The following is a 20,281-nucleotide window of genomic DNA, read 5'->3' as shown; positions in this document are numbered from 1 at the left end:
GCAAGTGAAGACCAGACTTTTTTTTTTTTGGTACTAAGGATGGAACCCAGTGCCTGATGCACTCTGAGCAAGCATTCTGCCTCCTAGCTACTTCCCAGCTCGGGACCAGGAATTTGAACCCGGTTCTACCCGGCTGCAGAGGTGACAGTTTTTGCATTCTCCATTACCATGGCTGCCATGTATAGTTAGACATGTTGCTTACTGTACAAGGGGTGACTAGGGGATGATCCCCCCCAGTGCTCTGTTCACTGAGGTGCACACCACGGGCGCCTGCTCTGGTCTGCCTGGAGGAGCGCTGTGGCCACGGTATTAGGAACCATCCCAGTGATCCCCCTCCCCCTCTGCACCCCAGCGCTGTGGTTTTGCAGATCCTGTCATCGAGAGGGGAAGTGCCTCACCCCTTGAGTCTGGCTCATCTTGTGAGTAAACAAGCTGGAGAGATGTGTCAGTGCGCCTGTGCAGGCTGGCTCTCCACGGGCCTCGCCTGGACCCCGGCCATGGCCGCAGGTGCAAGCCTGGGTAACCTGTTGGCCATCCTAGACCAGCCCACCACCAGAGGGGCACTGCTGTCCCCAACCAGCAGGCCTTCGACTGGCCACCTGGCAGCCCAGCTGAGCGTGGCCAGCATCGCTGTTAGGAGGAATGGTGTCCCTTCCAAACTCACGAGGAACTAACTCGGTACCGAGAGCCGGACCTTATGTGGACGTGGGGTTGTTGGTTGCAGATATAATTAGCTCAATGAGGTCACTCTGGAGCAGGGACAGCCGCTCATTCAACATGACCTGTGTCCAGGTAAAGAGGAGAAACCTGGGCACAGACACGCACACAGGGGACACCCAGTGCAGAAGGCAGAGCAAGCAGGAGGCAGGTGGGTGCCCATGCTCCGCGGCCTAGGGAACCATGACCTTGAACTCCCAGCCCCAGCGCTGGGGGGGACAGCGCATCTCTGCTGTGGCCATGCTCCAGTAGCCCCAGTGCCCGCGAAGGCCCTGCCAGGGTGGCTCTCTCGCCCGCTCCAGGGCAGCAGCCCATCACATCTTCCCTGTCCCAGGTCACCCCTGGGAGGTGCCGGATGCCCAGCCCTCCCCCCACCGGGGCCTGTGACCGGTGGCCTGGCCGGACCTACCTGGGCTGCCGAGGGCCATGGAGTCGTAGATGAGCTTGCAGGTCTTGAGCAGGGTGGAGATCTTCTTCTCGGGTGAGTAGGCCTTGTGCATGCTGCAGAGCTTCTGCAGGATCTTCTCCATGACGGGCACCTCGGGCACGCTGGTGGTCACGCCCAGGTCCGTGGTGGTGGTAGACAGGATCACCAGCTGGTTGTCCTTGAGCTGCTGCAGCGCGCCGTCCCTGGTGTGGATCTCGAGCAGGCTGGCGTCGATGGCCTCCTTCAGGGGCTTCAGCACGCACTTGTACAAGGCAGACTCCACGATGGCCTCTGTGGGTGGCCAGGGGGCGAGGGTGAGCACACTGGCTGCAGGGACCCTGCCACCGGCCCTGCAGCCCTCCATAGCCGGGTCCCGGGAGGGACACCTCTCAGCCCAGCAGGTAGACCCCATGGTCCTGACGGGGGGGACGTGTAGTGCATCCAGCCAAAAGCCACACTGCAGACACCGTGGCTCAGGAGGGGAATAGTGTCCCAGGGTCCTCATATCCTAGTGGTTCCCTCAGAGCCTGGCACACAGACTGCTGGCCCCGTCCCAGCCTCTGGGTCAGCCCTGACTCATGTCCCCACTTCATTTCGGCTGGACTCTTAGCCAAAGGAGCAGCCTTGCCCGAGCAGCCCTGGGTCCATCTGCCTCAGCCTCCACCTGTGTCCACACTGCCTTCTCCCTGCAAGGAGGCCCACCACTCTCTCCACGGCCGGGCACCCTTCTCCTGCTCCTCCCTTGGGCCCAGCTCCTCCTCCCCTATTTTGGAAGGCAGGGCTGATCACAGCTTGCTCCGGGCCACCTGGAGCCTGCCATGCCCTTCCACGTCCTCCGGGCCAGCCCCGTTCCCAGGCCTGGGATGATCTCACAGCCTCGCGGCTCTTTTTATGCTGACGGTTCCTAAACATCTACCTCCAGCCCACACTCTTCCCCAGAACTGCAGACTCAGGTCCCCGGGGCCTACCCGACGGCCCCCTAGGACAATAAGTATCTCCGAGGTCACATGTCCAACACCGATCTCCTGGACTTCTCCCTGGTGCCTGTCAGGAAGTGGCCTCCCAGGGACACCAGCGCCTGTCCTTGGCCTATCTCCTCTCTCCCCAACATCCCACGTCAGCCTGTCCTGCTTGGCTTCCCCAGCAGACCCAAATCCAGGTCCTGGCTCCTCCTGCCCAGGCCCTGCCCACTCCTGGCCACCTTCAATGTGCGCCTGGACAGTGACAGTAGCCTCGGAGCTGGCCTCGGCTCCCACTGGGCACTATGCCCCCAGTGCATATTTGAGGCCACGTCGCCCCCGCACCCCCCTACCCGAGGCTTGACCTGCTGCAGGGGAAGCCGAGTCCTCGGGGAGGTGCCCAGGTCCTGTGTGACCTGCCTTCCAGGTGCCTCCTGCCTGCCCAGTCCCCTACTACTTCCTCTATCCATTGCTCAGGTTTCCCACTGGTGGCCGGCCACCCTGCTGGCCAGCAAGCTCTTTGAGGGCAGGAGGGGCTCCTGGCTTTTCCACTCTCCTGCACTGAGGCTGCAGTGGTGGGCCTCGCCCAGACTGCCCAGAGCTTCCTGCCCAGGGGACCCCGCTCCCCAGGCCCCCGCACAAGTGCAAACACGGCACCAGCCTCAGACTTCCACCCCCCACGCTGGCAGCGCCTAGTCCGTGGCCTGGTGACTGTATCCATTCCCAGGAGGTGGGCAGCAAGGCCAGCCTCTGCAGGGCGGCCTCCAGCTTGGCCCTTTGTTATCAGGAAACACTCACAACGAACCGCCTGTGACGTGGAGTGCCCCGTGCCCCTTCCTGTGCCCAGTTCTGACCCTCTCATTACGGGAGGGGGCTGCGAGGGCTGGGGAGCCCGGGGGAGGGGACCCTGGAGGGCTGGGGAAGTGACCGCTGCCAGGTAGCTTATCAGCAACTTGATGTCTTGGCAGCTGCTTTGCCCCAGCAATGTGACCTGACCGAGTAGTTCCAATGCTGATGTGGCTGCGAGGTTGATCGCAACGACCCCTCTGTTTCTCAGTGTGAGTCACAATTGACAGAGGGTTTGACAGCTACTGGACTAGAGGCTGGTGAGGCTGGGAGGCCAGGGGGGTCAGAGGAGTGAGCCGCCTCGCGCTGGTGCCCCAGAAACAGAGTCCAGGAGAGGGATCTGGGCACCCCAGAGGTTCTGTGGGACAGAGGGAAAGTGACCAGGGAAGTGAGGCAGTGAGGACAAGGTCTCAGCCCTAGTCTGGTCCCACAGGGTGCCTGGGAGCATCAACAGCACCACATGGTAGTCCCACCTGAGGGAAGGGCCCAGTGTGCCCCCCATGGTGGACGGTGGCTGTTGGTGGCAGAAGGGGGTAAAGGGAGGGTGGCCCCTACGTAACTGCAGTCACTGCTCTAGAAAAGGGTGGGCATACACCACTAGGAGCCACCTCTTGCAGTGGCTGCAGACAGGGACATGCACCCAGGAAAGGGGGTGGGGGACACCAAGTGTGCCCACCGCACAAGCCTCCTCTGTCCTAAGGGTCTGTGGGGTCTATGTGCCACGCCATCCTTCCCTGCCTCCCACCAGCTGCCAGCCCCTGCCCAGGCACTGACCAAGCTGCTCCTCCGAGTGCAGGCTGGGGTCCACTAGGGCCTTGAGCTCGGTGCTCTGCAGCAGGTAGCTCTTGAGCTGCGTCATCATGGTGCGGATCTCCTGCAGCATCTCGGTGCTGGACGTCTGGCGCGCCATCATCTCCGTGCTGTACACCCTGTAGTCCTGCACCAGGCTGCCGAAGTAGGAGCCCTTGTCCTGCGCCAGCTCCACCACCTTCTTGTACAGCTTGCGGTCGCTGGAGAGGAAGGCGTGGAAGACGCTGGTGAAGCTGACGAAGCTCAGCCGGTGCCGCGCCTTGTCCAGGATCATGGAGGGCTTCTTCTTCACGCTGGGGCTGCCGAACTCCAGCTCCTCCTCGGCGCTGCTGGTAGAGTAGGAGTCCTGGTCCGTGGCTGAGGCAGGCAGCCCCAGGTTCTCTGAGAGCGAGGCCAGGGAGCCCTTGAACCCCGCGGAGCTCTGGGGACAGGCGCTGGCAGGAGCATAGAGGAGCTGAGTCCCGGCCTGGGGAGCAGGACTCTGGCCTTCTCTGGGGGCACTGGGCGTGGGTTTCTCTGAGGCCACCTCCTGCGGGGGGTGCTCCGCGCTCTCCGAGGGACTTGGCAGGCCTTGGGCCAGCTGCCTGGAGACGCGCTTCTTCCTGGGGGGCGGGACCGGGGGTTGCCTGGCCTTCCTGGGAGGTTCTGGCTTGCTGCCCAGATCACTGGCTTTGGCCTCTGCCTCTGGGCCTTGCTCTGTGGTCCTTGGAAGTCTGTCCCCTGGGCTGCCTGAGGTCCCCTGGGGAGGTGGGCTGAGTGGGGCTGCCCTCGAAAGCACGGGTGGGTCCCCCTCTGCCACCATCCCTGCACCGTGGTCTTCCAGGGACACCCTGTCGGAGACGCGCCGTCTGGGAGGAGCAGCTGGAAGAGTCTTCTTCAGGGGCAGTGGAGGGGCCTGGGCTGGCTGCGAGGGGCTGGGGCTGGTCCTTGGCGTCGGCTCCTCCTCCCTGAGGGGACCCAGCCCGGTGGCAGGTCGTGGGAGCCTCTCACAGGCTGTCATGGGTGGCTGGCTCGGATGGTCGGGGGTCCTTGGGGTCCCTGGGGTCTGGGGGGCTGATGCTGCAGGAGAGCCGGGCAGTGGACAAGCCGGGCCTGCCAGTGTGAAGGGCCGGGCTGGGCCAGCGGGGTGTGGGGCATGCGCTGGGGGTGGCGGTGGCGGGCGGCAGGGGGCCCACTTGGAGGTGGGCGAGGCGGTGTCCGAGGTGGCTGGCAAAGCCCGCGAGGGGCCGCTGCCCAGAGGCGGCAGGTCGCGGGGCAGGGTGCTGCCGCAGTCCTCGATGAACATGGGATTCACCAGCCAGAGCCGGTCGCTCCCCGTGGACAGCTCGATCTCGCAGGAGCAGTTCTCATAGCGAGCGGGGGGCCGGGGGGTGCAGGCTGCGGGGGCCCCGGGCCCGGGGTCTCTTGGGGGCTCTGCTGAGTTCCTGCGGCCTCGCTGGGGGTTCAGCGAGGAGTCCCAGAAGCCTGTGGGAAGCAGAGACGGGGAGGCCGTGAGTGCTCAGGTGGGTGGCCTTCGCGGGCGCTGGGGGGCAGGGCCCCGAGGCCCGTCAAGGCGGCTGCTTCACTGTTCTGGCTGTTTCCCACCTTGGACTCTTAAACTTCTCCCCACTTCCTGCCTCGAGGGGAAGCCCCGGCCACCCTCCCCCGCAGAGCTGGGTGGGGCTGGGGGGATGTGACAGGCCCAGCTTCAGTTCCGTCCCCTGATGTGACAGCCCACACAGAGGGCAGCGGGACCCAGGGTGGGGGTGACAACGGCCACGCTCCAGAGCCAGGCCACCAGAAGGCTCCCGTGGGGAAGGCATGGCGCAGACGGGGTGGAGGGGACAGAGGCTGGAGTCCTGCAGCTGCCCAGTTGGGTGCTCTGGGGCAGGTCACTTGGCTCTCCCAGGCCTCATCCTGGTCACCTCTAAGTGGGTCTCAGCAGTGCCCACATCACTGGGACGCAAGAGAGGACACTAGGTCCTGGGAGGGGACTCGGCCTGTTTTGGCCACCGTAGTTGATACGGGAAGAAGGAACCCAGGGATCGTGGCCCACGGGACCAGCCATGGAGAGTACCTGATGCTGCAAACCCACCACACTCGGGGCTCTTGAAGTTGACTGAGAGGCTGGGACCAGGCCCCGTGGGGAGCAGCTCGGCCAGCAGCGGCTCTGGTGCTGGGTGGGGCCCAGCACTGCCGACAGGCTGAGCCCCGCGGGTTCCGCAAGTGCCTGCAGCCAGCGAGGCAGGCCTGGCTCGGGAGTCCCTGACCTTTGGGAGCCACACCGTCAAGCTTCCAGGAATGCTCGGGACTCTCCCCAGAAGGGCATGGGGACACATCTTGAAAACAATTTCAGTTGGCAGACAAGCCACCCTGAGCTCACTCAAGCAGTTCCTCCTTCAGAGGGACCCAGGTCCTGCTCAACCTGCAGATTGTAGGAGCAGAGAGGGGCTGGCCAGGCCGACCAGGATTCCCGTGAGAGCTGGAGCTGGCCCGGCCTGGCACTGGGCTTCTGCCACCTGGGTGAGATTCATTCATAAGAAAGCCACACAAGGAGGTTCTGGTGTGCGACTGTAGAACAGGATGGTCGCAGATAACGACAACGTGCCGTGAATTTCACAAAGCTAACAAGGAATTTGAGTTTTCACCATAAAGAAACGATAAATAAGGAAACTGGTGTGTTTGATCTGAATTAAACCTTACAGTGTATCGCTGTGTAACCAAAGCCTCACTCGGTGACCCATCGATATGTACAACTTTATGCTTTTATGTATCAGTTAAATAAACTTAATGTTAAAAAAGGAAAAAGAAGACCATGCATCACAACACCCAGGGAGTTGTTGGCGTGTCCAGCGGGTGGGTGGCTGGCTTTCCCTGGATTATGTCCACACCCTGCCGGCAGGCCTTGTTCCCATTTTACAGATGAAGATAAGAAACTGGACCAAAGCTCTTGCTCGAGGTCACAGAGTTGGTGAGTGAGGGAGCTGGGATTGGAAGGGGCAGACCAGCTCTGAAGCTTCTGTTTAGCCTCCATGTCACGCAGCCTTTCTTCATAGGAACTTGCGACACTTCCCCTCTCGGTTGCTCTCCGAGTGCTGGTGAGTGGCAGGTGGCTTGCACCCCAGAGCTGGGGTTGTGGTAAGAACACAACGGCCTCTTGGCATTGATAGTAGGGACATATGGCTGGATGGTGGGTGGGGGCCAGGGCAACAGTGTGTGCCCACTCTAAGACATGGGCACGTTCAGGGACTTGGTCCTTGACAATCCTGCTGGCCAGGGTCAAGGTGAGCAGCGTGCACTCCAGGACACAAAGTCAGCTGCCTCCGCCAGGTGTGGGTACCCCTTACTGGAGGGGAGTGGGGTTCACTGCTCAGCCCTGCCCTGGGCAGAGACCCTGTATCTGGCCACCAGCCAAGAAGGCCAGCAGTCACCACCATAACAAGATGACAGACGTCCATGTGTCCCTCCAGCATGCAAAGCTCTGTACATCACAGCCACAGGATACGTCTATCCAAGGCAGGCTGCCCTGTGTCGGGGCCAGCTACTCTCCATGATTGCCAGTCCTTGCTCTGCTTTCCTGGGCAGCTGCTGGCCCCTCCAGGGTGGACTCACTCCCTGGGAGCTTTGTGTTGAGACTAAAATGCTCTGGCCCTATGAGGTGAGCACTTCTGCACAAGGCCAATACAGGTGTCTCTTTGGAACTTTCCAGAGCACAAAGCAGCAGGTGGCCAGCCTGACTCAAAGGTAACTGGGGCAGCAGCCCAAGTTCCCCCAAGACCCTTCCTTTGTTGAAGGTGGATGTTGGCTAGAAAATGCCCAGAACTGCTGGCCAGGACCAGGACCTTCCCATCATTGCTTCCTACATCCTTCAAGCCTATGGTGGGTTGCAGTTCTGGCCCCTGTATCTCCTTTCTAAAATCGTCTGCTGAGTCTTCATCCCACTCCTTGTGCTGGGGTGTCATGGACAGGCCACGTGCTGCCTGACTCTGTTCCTGTGCTGCTTGGGATTCTTTGGCCACCCTTTCTACTTGATAAGCTCTTGCTCATCCTTTATGGTTCAGGTCACATGGTACCTATCTGGTGGAGGCTTCTGGATGCATTCACCTGGCTCCTGTGTCCCCCAGCTCTGAGTGTGCTCTGCAGTGACCACTGAGCTACAGTTCTTCTCTTGTCTGATGCCCCACCAGGCACAGACAACACCTGTGCCTGGCCCACCTGCACATCTTTAGTGGCCAGGGCAGGGCTCAGCATAGAGCAGAGCAGGGGCCCAGCCCCGGACTAGCTCAGCCAGTGTGGAGGCAGGGTCCAGGGGAGGGGATACAGGAAGGGTCAGCTCTGATGGTAAGGTGGGACAGCCTGAGGCAAAGGGGATGAGGAGATGAGACAGTGGGCGAGGGAGGCCAAAAGGAGGGCATCCGAGCTCTACGTGGGTGGACCGTCCACAGCATGGCCTGCCCAGGAGAGCAGGGTGGGCTGCCCTATGCAGAATAAGAACACGCTTCCCTCGGTTCATCTGGATTCCCGCAGGAGCAGAGCAGATGCTGGGTTTCAGGGGAGGGTCTTAGGGCCCATGATGCTGCTTTCCTATCCCTGGTGGTTGCAAGTGGCAAGGCACAGACCTCCAAGCCATTGCCGCTCCAGGGGAGAGGGGAAGTTGGGAGCTGCACTGTAGAGTCTGGGCCCTGTGAGGGAAGCGCAGCCGCAGCACAGGGTTTTATGCTCAAAAAAAAGGAGTAGTAACTTTCTCTGCAACCTGCAAAATGCCAAGGCCAGAGAAGAGGAACATAGTGTCATGCAATCCTAGTGGTTGGCAGCGCTGCGTGTGCCAGTGCCCTGGGCACCGTGCCAAGCTGTGGAAGTTCCCAGAAAGGGCCCATCCCTTTGCTGCCTCTCTTCATCCCTCCAGCCAAGGCCGCCATTTTGCTGGCCTGAGCCTCCTGAGCCTCAGTGGGGGATGTCTCTTGTGAAGTGTCCGTTCCTACAGTCCTCAGAGGGCCAGGCTGAGGTCCTGACAGCAAAATGAGGCTCCACCCTTGGGGACACCTGAGCCAGCAGCAGGACAGAAGGAGATGAATGAACACAGCAATGTGCCCCAAATGCCATCAAAACAGCCCTGAAGCCCAGGGAGTTCAGGGAACATATATTTTGGGGGCCTCCCAAAGGTGGGTTGTTGACTAGTCGTTCAAGTTTCCAAAGAATATTTAATAACTAGGAAAATTCTCATTGTATCATAAGGAAAAAGCAAATTACAAGCAAACATGGGTGAGCTAGAGAACATAATGCTTTTCCTGAATGTACTTTAAAAATATTAAACATATATATTGCAAATATGTTTGAGAACCACTGCCTGAAACCCTTATTCCCTGAGTTCCTTCTGCACTTAGAATCGACTGTGTGCAGTTCAGAGCTGAATTACTCCCTAGGCGGGTTTTGTAGCCCCAGCTAACCGAAACTCTAGAAGTCCAAGATTACACCTTATATAGCCTGCACTGTCGATCGCTGGCTTTTCCCAGTCCAAACTTGGACTTCCTGACGTCAGCTCAGGAATGAACATTCTGAGCCGTCACATGAAGCCGAACCTGCAAGCAAATGGCTCTGTTTCAGCAACATCATCCCTGTCTGAACAGCAGGGCTTATTTTACCCACCTAAGAAAATGAGTTGAACGTCAGAGAAAGAAAATAACTGATACTAAAGATAAGGAAGACATGTGCCTCAAAACACTTACCATCCCAAGATCGTCAGATGGGCTGAAAGTCTGACAGATCTTTATGCTGAACTAAACACCCCTTCACATTGGGTCTAGGGCAAAACAAACCCGAAGATCACAAAGTACGTTCAAGTTCAAACAGAACAAAATCAAAAGGCAAGTCACAAAACCGTACTTTCTGCAAAGGTTATGTATGGTTTCCATTTTCATGTTTATCTGGGGTTGCCAGTTAAAAGCAAACACAGCAAGCTAGGCTTTTTTTTTTTTTTTTTTTTTTTGGTACCAGGGATTGAACTCAGAGGCCCTGAGCCACATCCCAAGCCCTTTTTTATATTTTATTTAGAGACAGGGTCTCACTGAGTTGCTTAGCACCTTGCTTTTGCTGAGGCTGGCTTTGAACTCTCGATCCTCCTGCCTCAGCCTCCAGAGCTGCTGGGACTATAGGCGTGCGCCACTGTGCCCAGCGGCATGCTGGACATTTATGGGAAAGCTATGGGGGAAAACAGCGGTGTGGACAGGGTCTGACGCAGAGGGCAGGGCTGTCTGTCATCCCTCTCCCAACGCCACATCCTGGCCCTACAGCCAAAGGCCACCACGTTGATTTCCACTGGGGAAAGGCCAGGGAGGGCAGTGCTGAGGGGCTGCGGGTGACCAGGCCTGGCAGAAGACTGGTGGCAGGGGTCAGACACAGCTGAGTTCCCGCTCAGAAAGCCCGAGGGTGAGTCCAGCCCCTGCCTCGCCCTAGTGTGGAAAGCTTTTGTGGATTTTTGTGTCTCCTGAAGAGCTTTCCTGAAGTGTCACTCACATAACTACCCACTTAAAAAAACACCCCAGTGGCTTTTAGTCTATCCACAGGGCCGTGCATTGTCACCACAATCCATTTTAGAGCATCTTAACCATCCCCCAGGGAGCCTCCATACGGATGAGCACATGTCCCCATCCCCTGGCAGCCATTGACCTGCTCCTGTCTCTGTGGATCTGCTGGTTCTGAACACTTCATGAGGACAGACCCGGGCCACCTGTGTCCGCTCCCTTCACCCAGCATGTGTCGCCAAGGTTCATCCATGCTGCGCCCGTCCTGCGTCAGGGTTTCGCTTCTTTTTCCAGATGAATAAGCCCTTTAGACTCTCTGGGTTTCCATTTGCCTCCTCAGTAAAATGGGTTTTATGTGGATACATGAAATAACAAATGTGCGCACCTGTGTCCAGGAATCGTCCTCCAAAAGTCCTCTTGGTTTTCCCTGAAACACTGACTATACCGGGGAACTGTCCCCCTCTCCCCCTCCACATTATGTGGCTGGCCACTGGTCATATGAATTTTCCCTGGAGAACCTGCATGAACAGCAGTAGCCAGAGGGGCTGGGGTCAGGGCCTGGCCAGTCAGAGGAGAGAGGGAGCAGGACTTGAGCAGGCCAGGGGGCCACAGGCAGAGAGCAAAGGCAGTGACTGTTGCCCCAAGCCCAGAGACTGTCCACCTTCCCTTCTGGGAGATGGCATGGTACTCTTCTCTCTTTTTATCCATGCTACTTTGAGGGGTTTTGGTTCTCTGCTGCAAGAGTTCCTTGCCTAGAACAGCACGTGACATGCTTAGCACAACCCCAGGGTGCCTGGCCCTTGCAGGTGGCATGCTCTGCTTATTTAACACCTGGGCCACCCCTGGGCCACATTCGAGGGCTGCTGAGGCTCAAGCCTGTGAAGGCCAGGGCCAGGGCCAGTCCTGACACAAAGGACCCCTTCAGTTCTAGGTCCCCTTCCACTCAGGGCACAGACTGGAATATCAGCCTTTCCTTGGCTCTGAATCTGGGCCAGCTTTCAGCACCTGGGACACTCTGTCCTTCAGCATTTGGGGACACTAGGTCTGAACAGTGCCCTCCGGATCCTAAGCTGCAACACATTGGGGTTTCACGTAACTCCCATTCTCCAGGAAGCAAGAGCCGGGGGTGCATCTGGGCTGCCCTGGACCTCCACCGGGGCCTCCACTGGGGCCTCCTTTCTGCACTCCCACGAGGTGTCTGGGGACAGGTTCTCTCAGGAGATGCTCATCTGTACCAGAGGAATGTGGTCCTCCAAAGAGGAGCAGCTTGTTTCAAATCCAGAGTGTTCCAAAGTCTTGGGGCAACCAGGCTCTTGCTGGCAGAGAGGAACCTGCAGGGGTCTCCAGACACGCAGGCCCAGGGACACTTGCCTTGACCCACAAGTGGGGTCAGGGGTGCAGCAAACCCACCCTGACGGAGGTCATGCCACTGCAATGTGGCCACCGACTGCTGCTTCCAACAGCCACAGAGGGAGTGGTGACGTGTGCAGTGAACTGTGGGAAGGACTCTCAGGGCCAGTCCCACCCAGCTCTGCCTGTCCTTTCCAGGCCACCTGGGCAAGCCCCTCAGCTGGGCTAAAACTTGCCCTTCTACTTTTAAATTGTATTTTATGTCTTTAAAATACACAAGGATCACACAAAGCTAGTGCTTGGCCGTGGTTAGAAAGTATCAATGATGTTGTTCTAGACCTCGGGGTAGGTCATTTGGATTGTGCTAATTGCAAAATTGTCGTCTGTCCTACACCCAAGCTCCAGGGAGGGCAAAAGCCCAACAACTGAGATATCTGTGGGGGCAGGGAAGGTGTGGAGTTCAGGGTTGACTTCCAATGTCAACTGAAAGCTGGCCCCAGAGTTTATACACCGGGTGACTCTGCCCAGCAGCAGTTTCTGGGCGGTCACAGGCAGTGTGAGATGGAGGAAGGTGCCTGCGTTCAGCTGCCTGGGTTCAAGTTCTGTTCTGCCAGGTGCTGTGACATTGGATGTGCTATTTGACCTCTTGAGCCTTAGTTTCCTCTGCCTCAAAATGGGGAGGATGACAACAGTCTTGACCAGGCCATTTGGAACTGGGATGAGTCACTGCAGCTCAAGAGGTGAGGACACAGTTGATGTTGATTGGCTGTCAACTCCAGGTTAGACAGCCAATGAGAGGGCAGATCCAGGAGGAGGGGCCAGACCTGGGGTCAGACTAGACCCTCCCTGGGTTCCCAGGCCAGGCTGCTGTCCACCACTCAGCCGTCCACTGTCCACGCCTCTGGACAGCAGTATAAGAGATGCCAGCACATGCTGTGGTCAGAGGCCAGAGTCTGGTGGCCAACTATCTGGCCACCACCCAGAAAGGCCTTGGTGTTGCCCAGCTGTCCCAGGGACATGGCCTGACATGAGAGGCTGTGCCCTGGGTCTTCCTGGCCAGCTGTCTAGGATGGGGTGGTCTCATGACTGGACTCCAGGTCCAGTTTGGTCTCACCGAGCTAGGGCCCTGTTTCCTCACCTGCCACCTGCTTTCCTGGTTCCATGGGGAGCACTTACCCAGGCCCAGGTTGGAGATGGTCTCGAGGTCCGTGAAGCTGCTGGCCTCAAGGATGGCCTGGGGCAGCCGCAGCGTGAAGGGCAGTAAATCTCTGTGAAGACACGAGGGGCCACAGGTCACGTCTGGGGAGGGGTCTTTGTGTCCCTCCCCCTGATTTCTCAGCCAAAGATGCAGCCCACGTGGGAGGAGCCCTGCATCTCAGCGGCTGGGTTCTCCATTCAGACCAGAAACTTCCCTGAGCCGAGCGAGGCTGAGGCCAAGGGGCATTCCAGCAGGTCCAGGTCCTGCCAGCCCAGGAACCTGGAGATGTGGGAGAGCCCAGGTGGGCGGGGCTGGCTCCTCCCTGCTTTCCCTGGTCTAGGTTTCCTCTAAAGGTGCCACCCAGGGGAAAGGGCTGATCCCCCCCCCCAACTCTGTGCTGCCCTCGGACCCTCTGCTCCACATGGGGTCACGCTGCAGGAGCAGCCAGGAGCCCTGCTCAGCACGCAACAGCTGGCTCTACCCAGGCCTGTGGTCTGAACGGGGGTGGGGGGGGTGGGGGTGGGGTGTGGGGTGTGGGGGGTGTCAGGGCTCCCTCCTGAGATCTGCAGAGGAGATTCAGACAGACGGAAACGGAGGCCCAGAGAGGGAAAAGGATAGGTCAAGGTCGCATGGCGGACCCCACACTGCTGACTTCCAGCCCAAGGCTGTCCCTCTGGGTGGGTGGGGGGTGCTGTGGCACTGCTGGGGCCAGGCTGGGTGGTCCCACCTCTATGCCCACTCCATGGCTCAGGGCTGTCAGCCCCCTTTCCAGCTCATCCTGCTCTCCGGCTGCCCTAAGGCCACTTCCTGCCCCCTGAGGATGGGAATCATACAGGAAGGAGAGGACGCAGGACAGGACCTGGAGACCCAGCAGCTGCCATGAGGATCAGCCTTCTGCTCCCGCTCCTGGCTCAAGCCCTGTCCTCCAACACTGAAATCCCCTCCACCCTTCTCCAAGGAGAGCCTCCCCTGGTGGCTCCTGGCTGGATGGGGCAACGGCCCAGGTCCCCATGCCCTGCAGACTGTTTGTCATTGGTCTCATGCAGACAGGTACTGCCCGGGAGAGAGCGGCACAGACTGGGGGATGGGCTGGCAGGTCCCCAGACACTCCTGAGCCTGAGGTGTGGATGCGGCTTTGGGGTGGGGGTGGGGGGCTGGAAGTGCTTGCACTGGGAGTCCATTCTGTGGATGGAAATGATGAGCGGAGCATGGCGGGAGGTCCCAGGCCTGCTCTCAAGGTCATGCTGTGTCCCATGGAACAGGCCTCCAGCTGATCCTTTCAGCTCCTTCACTGTCATTGTGGTGTGACCCTCTCGGAAGCCAGAGGCCGCCTAGGCCCCCTGTCAAGGGCCCCATTCTGGATCCCGCAGGGTTCCCGATGCTGGCGTCCCGTCTCTATCACCTACAGTGTATGTACGACGGTCCGCAGAGGTCACCCAGCTTGGCGCTGCCCGCCCCACGCTGGGCATTTTTCACTTCTCTCTGTCCTCAGCCCCTGCTGCAGAGGCAGGGGTGCCTCAAACCCCACGTCCAGGGCCTCCCGGTCTGGTCCCTGTGCCATCTCTCCAGCTCACCCCCCAACATCTGCAAGGGCCTCCCGCTGCCTCCCAGGAGGTCATGCTCAATGTCCCACAGCTAGTGCCACTGGCCCGCTTCCCACTTCTGAGCTGGCATGGAGTGGGGACAGCAGCCCGTCCCCTCCACCCACATGTGCTTAGATTCTACGAGTCCCTCAAGGCCACACCAGGACCTCTTCCTCCCCCCACGGTGGCTGCTGAGGGTTTCATCCATCTCTGCTTCCCCTCCGCCACCAGCTCGGCACTCCACCCGTCACCGCCTCCCATCCAGGAAGGGCACGTGCAAGGCGTGGGTGTCTGCTGAGCGCCTCTGTGGGCAGGCGCTTTCCAGCCTCATGCCCCAGGATACCATTCTACTATGTCACAGCGACCAGACGGGGAGGTGGGAACCCCTGTGCTACAGTTGAGGATGCAGAGGTTCCGAGAGGTCAAGAGACTTGCCCAAGCCCACCCAGCCAATTCACAAGCCACTTACATTTTTTTTTTAAGAGAAAAGGAACTATCATTAATGGAGCTTTTCAGATGTTATCCCACTTCATCTTTACAACAATCCATGAGGTAGAACCATTATCATTTTTTTTTTTTTGGTCAGTACTGGGGATGAAGCCCAGGGGTGCTCAGTCACTGACCTACTTCCCCAGCCCTTTTTATTCTTTTGAGACAGGATCTTGTTAAATGCTGAGGCTGGCCTCTAACTTGCAGTCCTCCTGCCTCAGCCCCCACGTTGCTGGGATTACAGGTGTGTGTGCCACACCTGGCTCATCTCCAAGTTTTAAACTGTTAGATTTCTGTTTTTCTTTGCAGCACTGGGGACAGAACCCAGAGCCCTGCTCATGCCGAGCATATGCTCTATCACTGAGCTACACCCTTAGACCTAGATTTCATTTAAATTAGGAAAGAAACATATTCACTGTAATGGAGTTAAACAATACAAAAGTGCTTCAAATAAAATGAGCAGGCCCTCCCCTCGTCAGAGTCTCAATACCAACCCTTGGTGTACATGTGTACCCTCCTTTGTCCTTCTCTGTGCATTTACACACACACAAAATGGCATTACGTTATACATATTCTCTGCAGCTCTCTTGCACAATGGTAAAGCTGCAGCAAGAGAACATTTCACAAGTCCATACATGTATACTGACCTTTTTTTTTTTTTCTGTGCTGTGGAGTATTCCAATATGGTCACCGCTATTTTCTTCTTTTGATGGACATTTAAACTTTTTTTTTTTTTAATCTCTCGTTAATGCTAACACAGCACTTGCTCTGTACCCTGGTGCTCTTCTGAGCACTTTACATAGACAAGCTTTTCAAATGTTTTCAACAGCTCCACAAAGTAGCTCCTATATCCATCTCATAGCTAAGAAGATTGAGGCACAGAAAGGCTTAGTGCTTGCCCCCATCCCACAGCTGTTAGTGTCAGAACCTGAACTTGAACGCAGGCAGACTGGCTCCAGGGTCCAGGGTCTCAGCCCCGAGACTCCACTGGCTTTTAGCACAGAAGTGATTTCTAAATTTTTATGGCATCACACAACCCTGGGAAGAGCAAGCCCCACACGTGACCCTTCTGCCCAGGTGAGTGCTTCTATGGGGTAGCTCCCTGGGGGTAGGCCTGCTGGCCACACGTATGCATTTGAGAAATGACAGAGTTTGCCAAATGGACCCCATTCCTCAAGACTGTCCCAGGCTAACAGGGCAGCTGGCTCTCCCTCCCCAGTTCTGACCAAACCCACTCCTCTGCCCTGCCCTCGGGGGGCCTTAGTGGTGTCTTCTGCTCAGTGGCATCACATTGCCCAGGTTGCAGGGTGTGAGGGGGAGGCAGGCTCAGAACTGGCTGAGATGCTCGGCTCAGTCACCCCAAATCCAAGTCCTCAGGCCTTGGACAGTGCCAGGACAGCCCTGCAGGGGCAGTGGGCAGCTGCTAAACCCTCATCGACAAGCGAAAACCTCAAAGGCCTAGACACTTTGGAGGGACGCCACTGTGTCCTAGACACCTGTCCACACTCTGCAGACGGCCAGCGTTGGAATTCCCCAGGGAGCTATGGGAACTGTGGATTCCCATACCTGAGCCTGAGGGTGCCCAGCGTCAGGTCTGGGGACAAAGCCACGAGTGTGAGTATGTGTGTGTGTGTGTGTGTGTGTGTGTGTGTGTGTGTGGTGCTAGGGTTCGAACCCAGGACCTGGCACATGCTAGGTGAGAACATGACCACTGATCAGCCACTGAATCCATGTTTGTAAACAGCTCACAAGGGGGTCCTAAGGGGCACTGCCTTGGGTGGGGAAGATATGGGTGGGAATCAGGGACCTTAAAGCAGAGGCATCAAGAAATATCAACACTAAGCAAACTTCCAGGTGTGTGCGTGGGTTTCCTCCTAAACTATCAAGTTTATTAAAAGGCACTCATGAAAATAGAAATTAAAAATGGGATTTTCAGAATGAACGCTCTAACATTTCTCTCACACCGTGGAGGGTCGGCTGGGGACCCTCCAGGTGCCAACACCCAGCTGTGGAGACCCGTGTTGCAGCTGGTGCCTCTCACTTTCGACCAGGACTGTGTTAGGGGTGCCTCTGACATCACAGAGCAGCGTGCCTCCACCCATGCACACTCTCACAACTAAAAGTTTAGCAACACAGACTGTTTCAACCCCGCGAGACACACTCTGTGTTCTAGCCCAGTTTCCTTTCTCCTTAAAAGAAAAGCAGCTGAGCAGACCCACCAGGCTGGCTTCCTAACCCCTTAGAGGGGTTTACGGCACCATCCACCTGAGCGCCTGGCAGTATGTTTGATTCTGATGCTAAGTACCTGAGCTAAAGTCAGACTCTGCAGATTTCAGGGTTTGGTCCTGTTAAGACCCAGCCCCAATTTCTGATGCCATTCTCAAATCCTGGGCCACCAAGACTTCTGAGCAACTGGTCATCAACCAGAGGTTTCCAGGCGCAGTGACAGTAGTGTTCGCCAAAGGTGTCATCAGGACAGAACCCCCACATCTCCTGGTCTCCCCCACGCCTCCTCTCTGCTCTGCAGTGGCTGCCCCCACCCCTCTTGGGCAGTGCCTCCCTGTAGGGCCTGGATGGCTGCAGTGGCCCCTAGCTGGTCTCCACATATCCCTCCCTCCCCGTGGAGCTCTCCTGAGCTGATTTCCCCTGCCCGGAATCCTCTTCCTGCCATCCTTGGCTGCCTCCCATGTCCCCTCCTCCACAGGAGGACCCCGCGTCTCCAGCTATGGAGGGAGGGGCTGCAGGGGGCAGCACATGCATCCTTTCAGCTGTGACCTTGGTACAGCAGGTTCTGTTCACAGAAGCAGTTGGACGCAGGAGTCATACAGATTTAGTTCAAACCCAGCTCGGAACTCTGTGCCACCCAGGGCCAGCCACACCCGGCCTCAGTTCCCTCACTTACGACAGCAATGAGAACTTGCTCGATTGTTTCCTGGGTGCTTGGTGCCAGTTGCTCTGCTGCCCCTCCCAGAGATCCTAGGGGCAGGAGTCCCTGTGCTGTGGACACTGCTGTTGCAGGGCTTAGAAGACCTCTGTGGGCAGTGCCCGACACAGAGCCAGATGCGATGCAGATGCCCAATCCCTGGGGGCTGGTTGTGGGGTCCTGCTAGCCTCCCCCACCCCCAGCCCTGGGTCTTTTCACTACCTCTGCACACCTGCTGCCCAGCCACCGTGGGGCTTCTCCTGAGAGCTGGCACATGGGACCCTCGGGGCTCATTTTGGCATCCTGGAGCCTCATGTTTGCCTGGGAACAGCCGCAGCCGCGGCTCCAGGAGCCCGCAGGGTGGCCGGGGAGTAGGACACTCAGTCCTGTTGTCCTCGGGTGGGACTGTCCGAGGTCTACTGTGGAGCTGCCCACGGGGTCAGGCTGAGGCTGGGGTTGCCTTGCTGTGAAATGGGGATATGGGGAGCTCCATGGGGAACCTCGGGGACTGCTGGCAGGATGTCAAAGATGAGTTTAGAACGAGCTCGCCCAGGGCTGGTGGCCTGGCGAGCGCCCCCATGTGGCAGATGTTGACATTGGCTGTTATGGCAGGGCCTGCCCATGGGGCCCGGGGGTCCTGACAGGTGGGTGGGGAAGGTTGCAGGTGGAGCACAGGTTTCACGGGAGGCAGCTTGGAGTCCTGGGCTGCTTTGGGACACCGACACACCAGCCCCACCTCTGCACCCAAATGTATTTTTAAATCTTGTTGGTCTGAAACCAGTTCTGAATGAATGGCGCTGTAGTGAGGGTGGTGACACCTGCTCCACCCAGCAGCTGCGTAGTAACCAAAACGGCCTCCGTGAAGAGGCTGCAGTCCCTCTCATTAGATGAGGGCCACGCAGGACTCCACGCTGCCCTGACGCTGGTGACACTGGGAGTTGGGGGCCCGAGGGCAGGGGTGGTGAGGCGCACTCTTAGCAGCTGGTCCAAGAGAGCACCAGAGCTAACACCTCTGCCTTGTGTTTATCCAGGCAAAGCCAAGGGACTGTCCCCTCTCTCTGCATCCTCTGGGCCACACCCTTGCCTCTGGGGCTTCTCTGTGATCTCCCCTCTGCTTGACATGGACACCAAGGCTGCCCGGGCTGTCTCCAGATGGGGGTTGCAGCAGGTGGACGTCTGCGACAGTCCACCCTTAAAACGAGGAGGGAAAGACCTTCCTCAGGCCCTCCTGTGGGGCGGGGTCTACTCACCTACTGACACAGTAGAATGCGACCAGTCTGAAGATGTCCTCAAACACAAGAACGGAGCCTTCCAGGTACAATACTGGGGAGAGATGAGAAAGGCCCGGGTGAGTGTCCACCAAAGACCAGGGGGGCAGGAAGTGGTGACTCCTCGAAGGTGGACGGGGGTGGCCCACACCTGCCATGTTCATGGTGGGCCCTGGTACTCCCACATGCCTGTCCCCGACAGCCCCACACACAGCGCTGCTCACGGAACCTTAAGTGAGAAATGGGATTCAAGGGTTCAGGAGATACCTATTATCGTAGCTGGTGTTGACTAATACACACCCATCATTTTTGGCAAAATACACAGAAGATTCTACATTGCAAAAGCAGAATGAATGAAGCATGTAATTAATGAGAGTCCTCCCCAGGAATAGCCTAGAGTTGGCAACTCTGAGGACCATGAGGGGAGGGACGCTGCCCAGTTCTGCACCTGGGAGATGCCGTGGTCCAGGGGTGCTGAGGTGGGGCCAAAGTCCCGAGGACTTATTGCCACCTAACCTGATTGGACTGCCCACCTGGGGTGAGGGTGACCCTGGTATTTTACAGCCCTGACTGGCAAGAGGGATGGAAACGCTTGGCCTGGGATCCCATCTGTGCAGGTGCAAGGTGCTAGGGTATGGCAGAGGGTGCCTGAGGCTGGGGATGGACTGACTGGTGGAGAACAAGGGACCCTGTTGTGCCCTGCTTCCAAGCCACAGGCCAAGGGACCCAGAGAAGCTCAGTGGATTGTCGGAGTTCTCCTGGGCCACTGGTGGTGCCAGCAGCACCACCCCGTGACACCTAACTCTCACACCGGTGTCCCACAGGCTCCATGGGTGATTTGAACTTCTCTGGACAATCGTGGGGTTGAAGGAACACGTGAATATCACAGACGAGTTACAATTCCGAGATCCTTCCAGCTTCCGTGAGAGGCAGGGGGAAGGCAGGAGCCAGCTTCTGGGCCTGGCAACGTGGCCTCCAAGCATGTCCCTTTACCTCTCAGTGCCTCGGCTCCTCTTCCTGCAAAGGGACAGAGCCCTTCCAAAGACACACACATCTAGGTGATGCCAGTTCTCAAAGCCTGGGACAGCACTGTCATATGCTGGAGGTCTGGAGATGGTGAAGGGCTGCACACACCAACATATTCTGTTTGAATGGCTTCACTTCTGTATTTGCTTTCCTGCTATATACTAAACACTGTTCTCAACAGTTCA

At 57.9% G+C, this 20,281-nt stretch overlaps 1 protein-coding gene across 4 annotated transcripts in view; it reads right to left on the bottom strand.

Moving 5' to 3' along the window:
* The window catches only part of Rin3 (Ras and Rab interactor 3), a 108,977-nt gene that overhangs the window by 22,129 nt on the left and 66,567 nt on the right, over nt 1-20,281 (bottom strand). For all 4 annotated transcript variants that reach the window (XM_078050739.1, XM_078050741.1, XM_078050738.1 and 1 more), the window contains 4 exons: nt 19,053-19,125; nt 12,786-12,877; nt 3,724-5,223; nt 1,127-1,435 (listed from right to left, as the gene is read on the bottom strand). In XM_078050739.1, the coding sequence (XP_077906865.1) occupies nt 1,127-1,435; nt 3,724-5,223; nt 12,786-12,877; nt 19,053-19,125 (1,974 nt within the window). The remainder of the gene's footprint in view (nt 1-1,126; nt 1,436-3,723; nt 5,224-12,785; nt 12,878-19,052; nt 19,126-20,281) is intronic.

The sequence above is a fragment of the Ictidomys tridecemlineatus genome, chromosome 5 (genome assembly GCF_052094955.1).
Source record: "Ictidomys tridecemlineatus isolate mIctTri1 chromosome 5, mIctTri1.hap1, whole genome shotgun sequence".
Lineage (NCBI taxonomy): Eukaryota > Metazoa > Chordata > Mammalia > Rodentia > Sciuridae > Ictidomys > Ictidomys tridecemlineatus.
The sequence above is the reverse complement of the archived record's forward strand: the minus strand, read 5'-3'. Positions and strand labels throughout refer to the sequence as shown.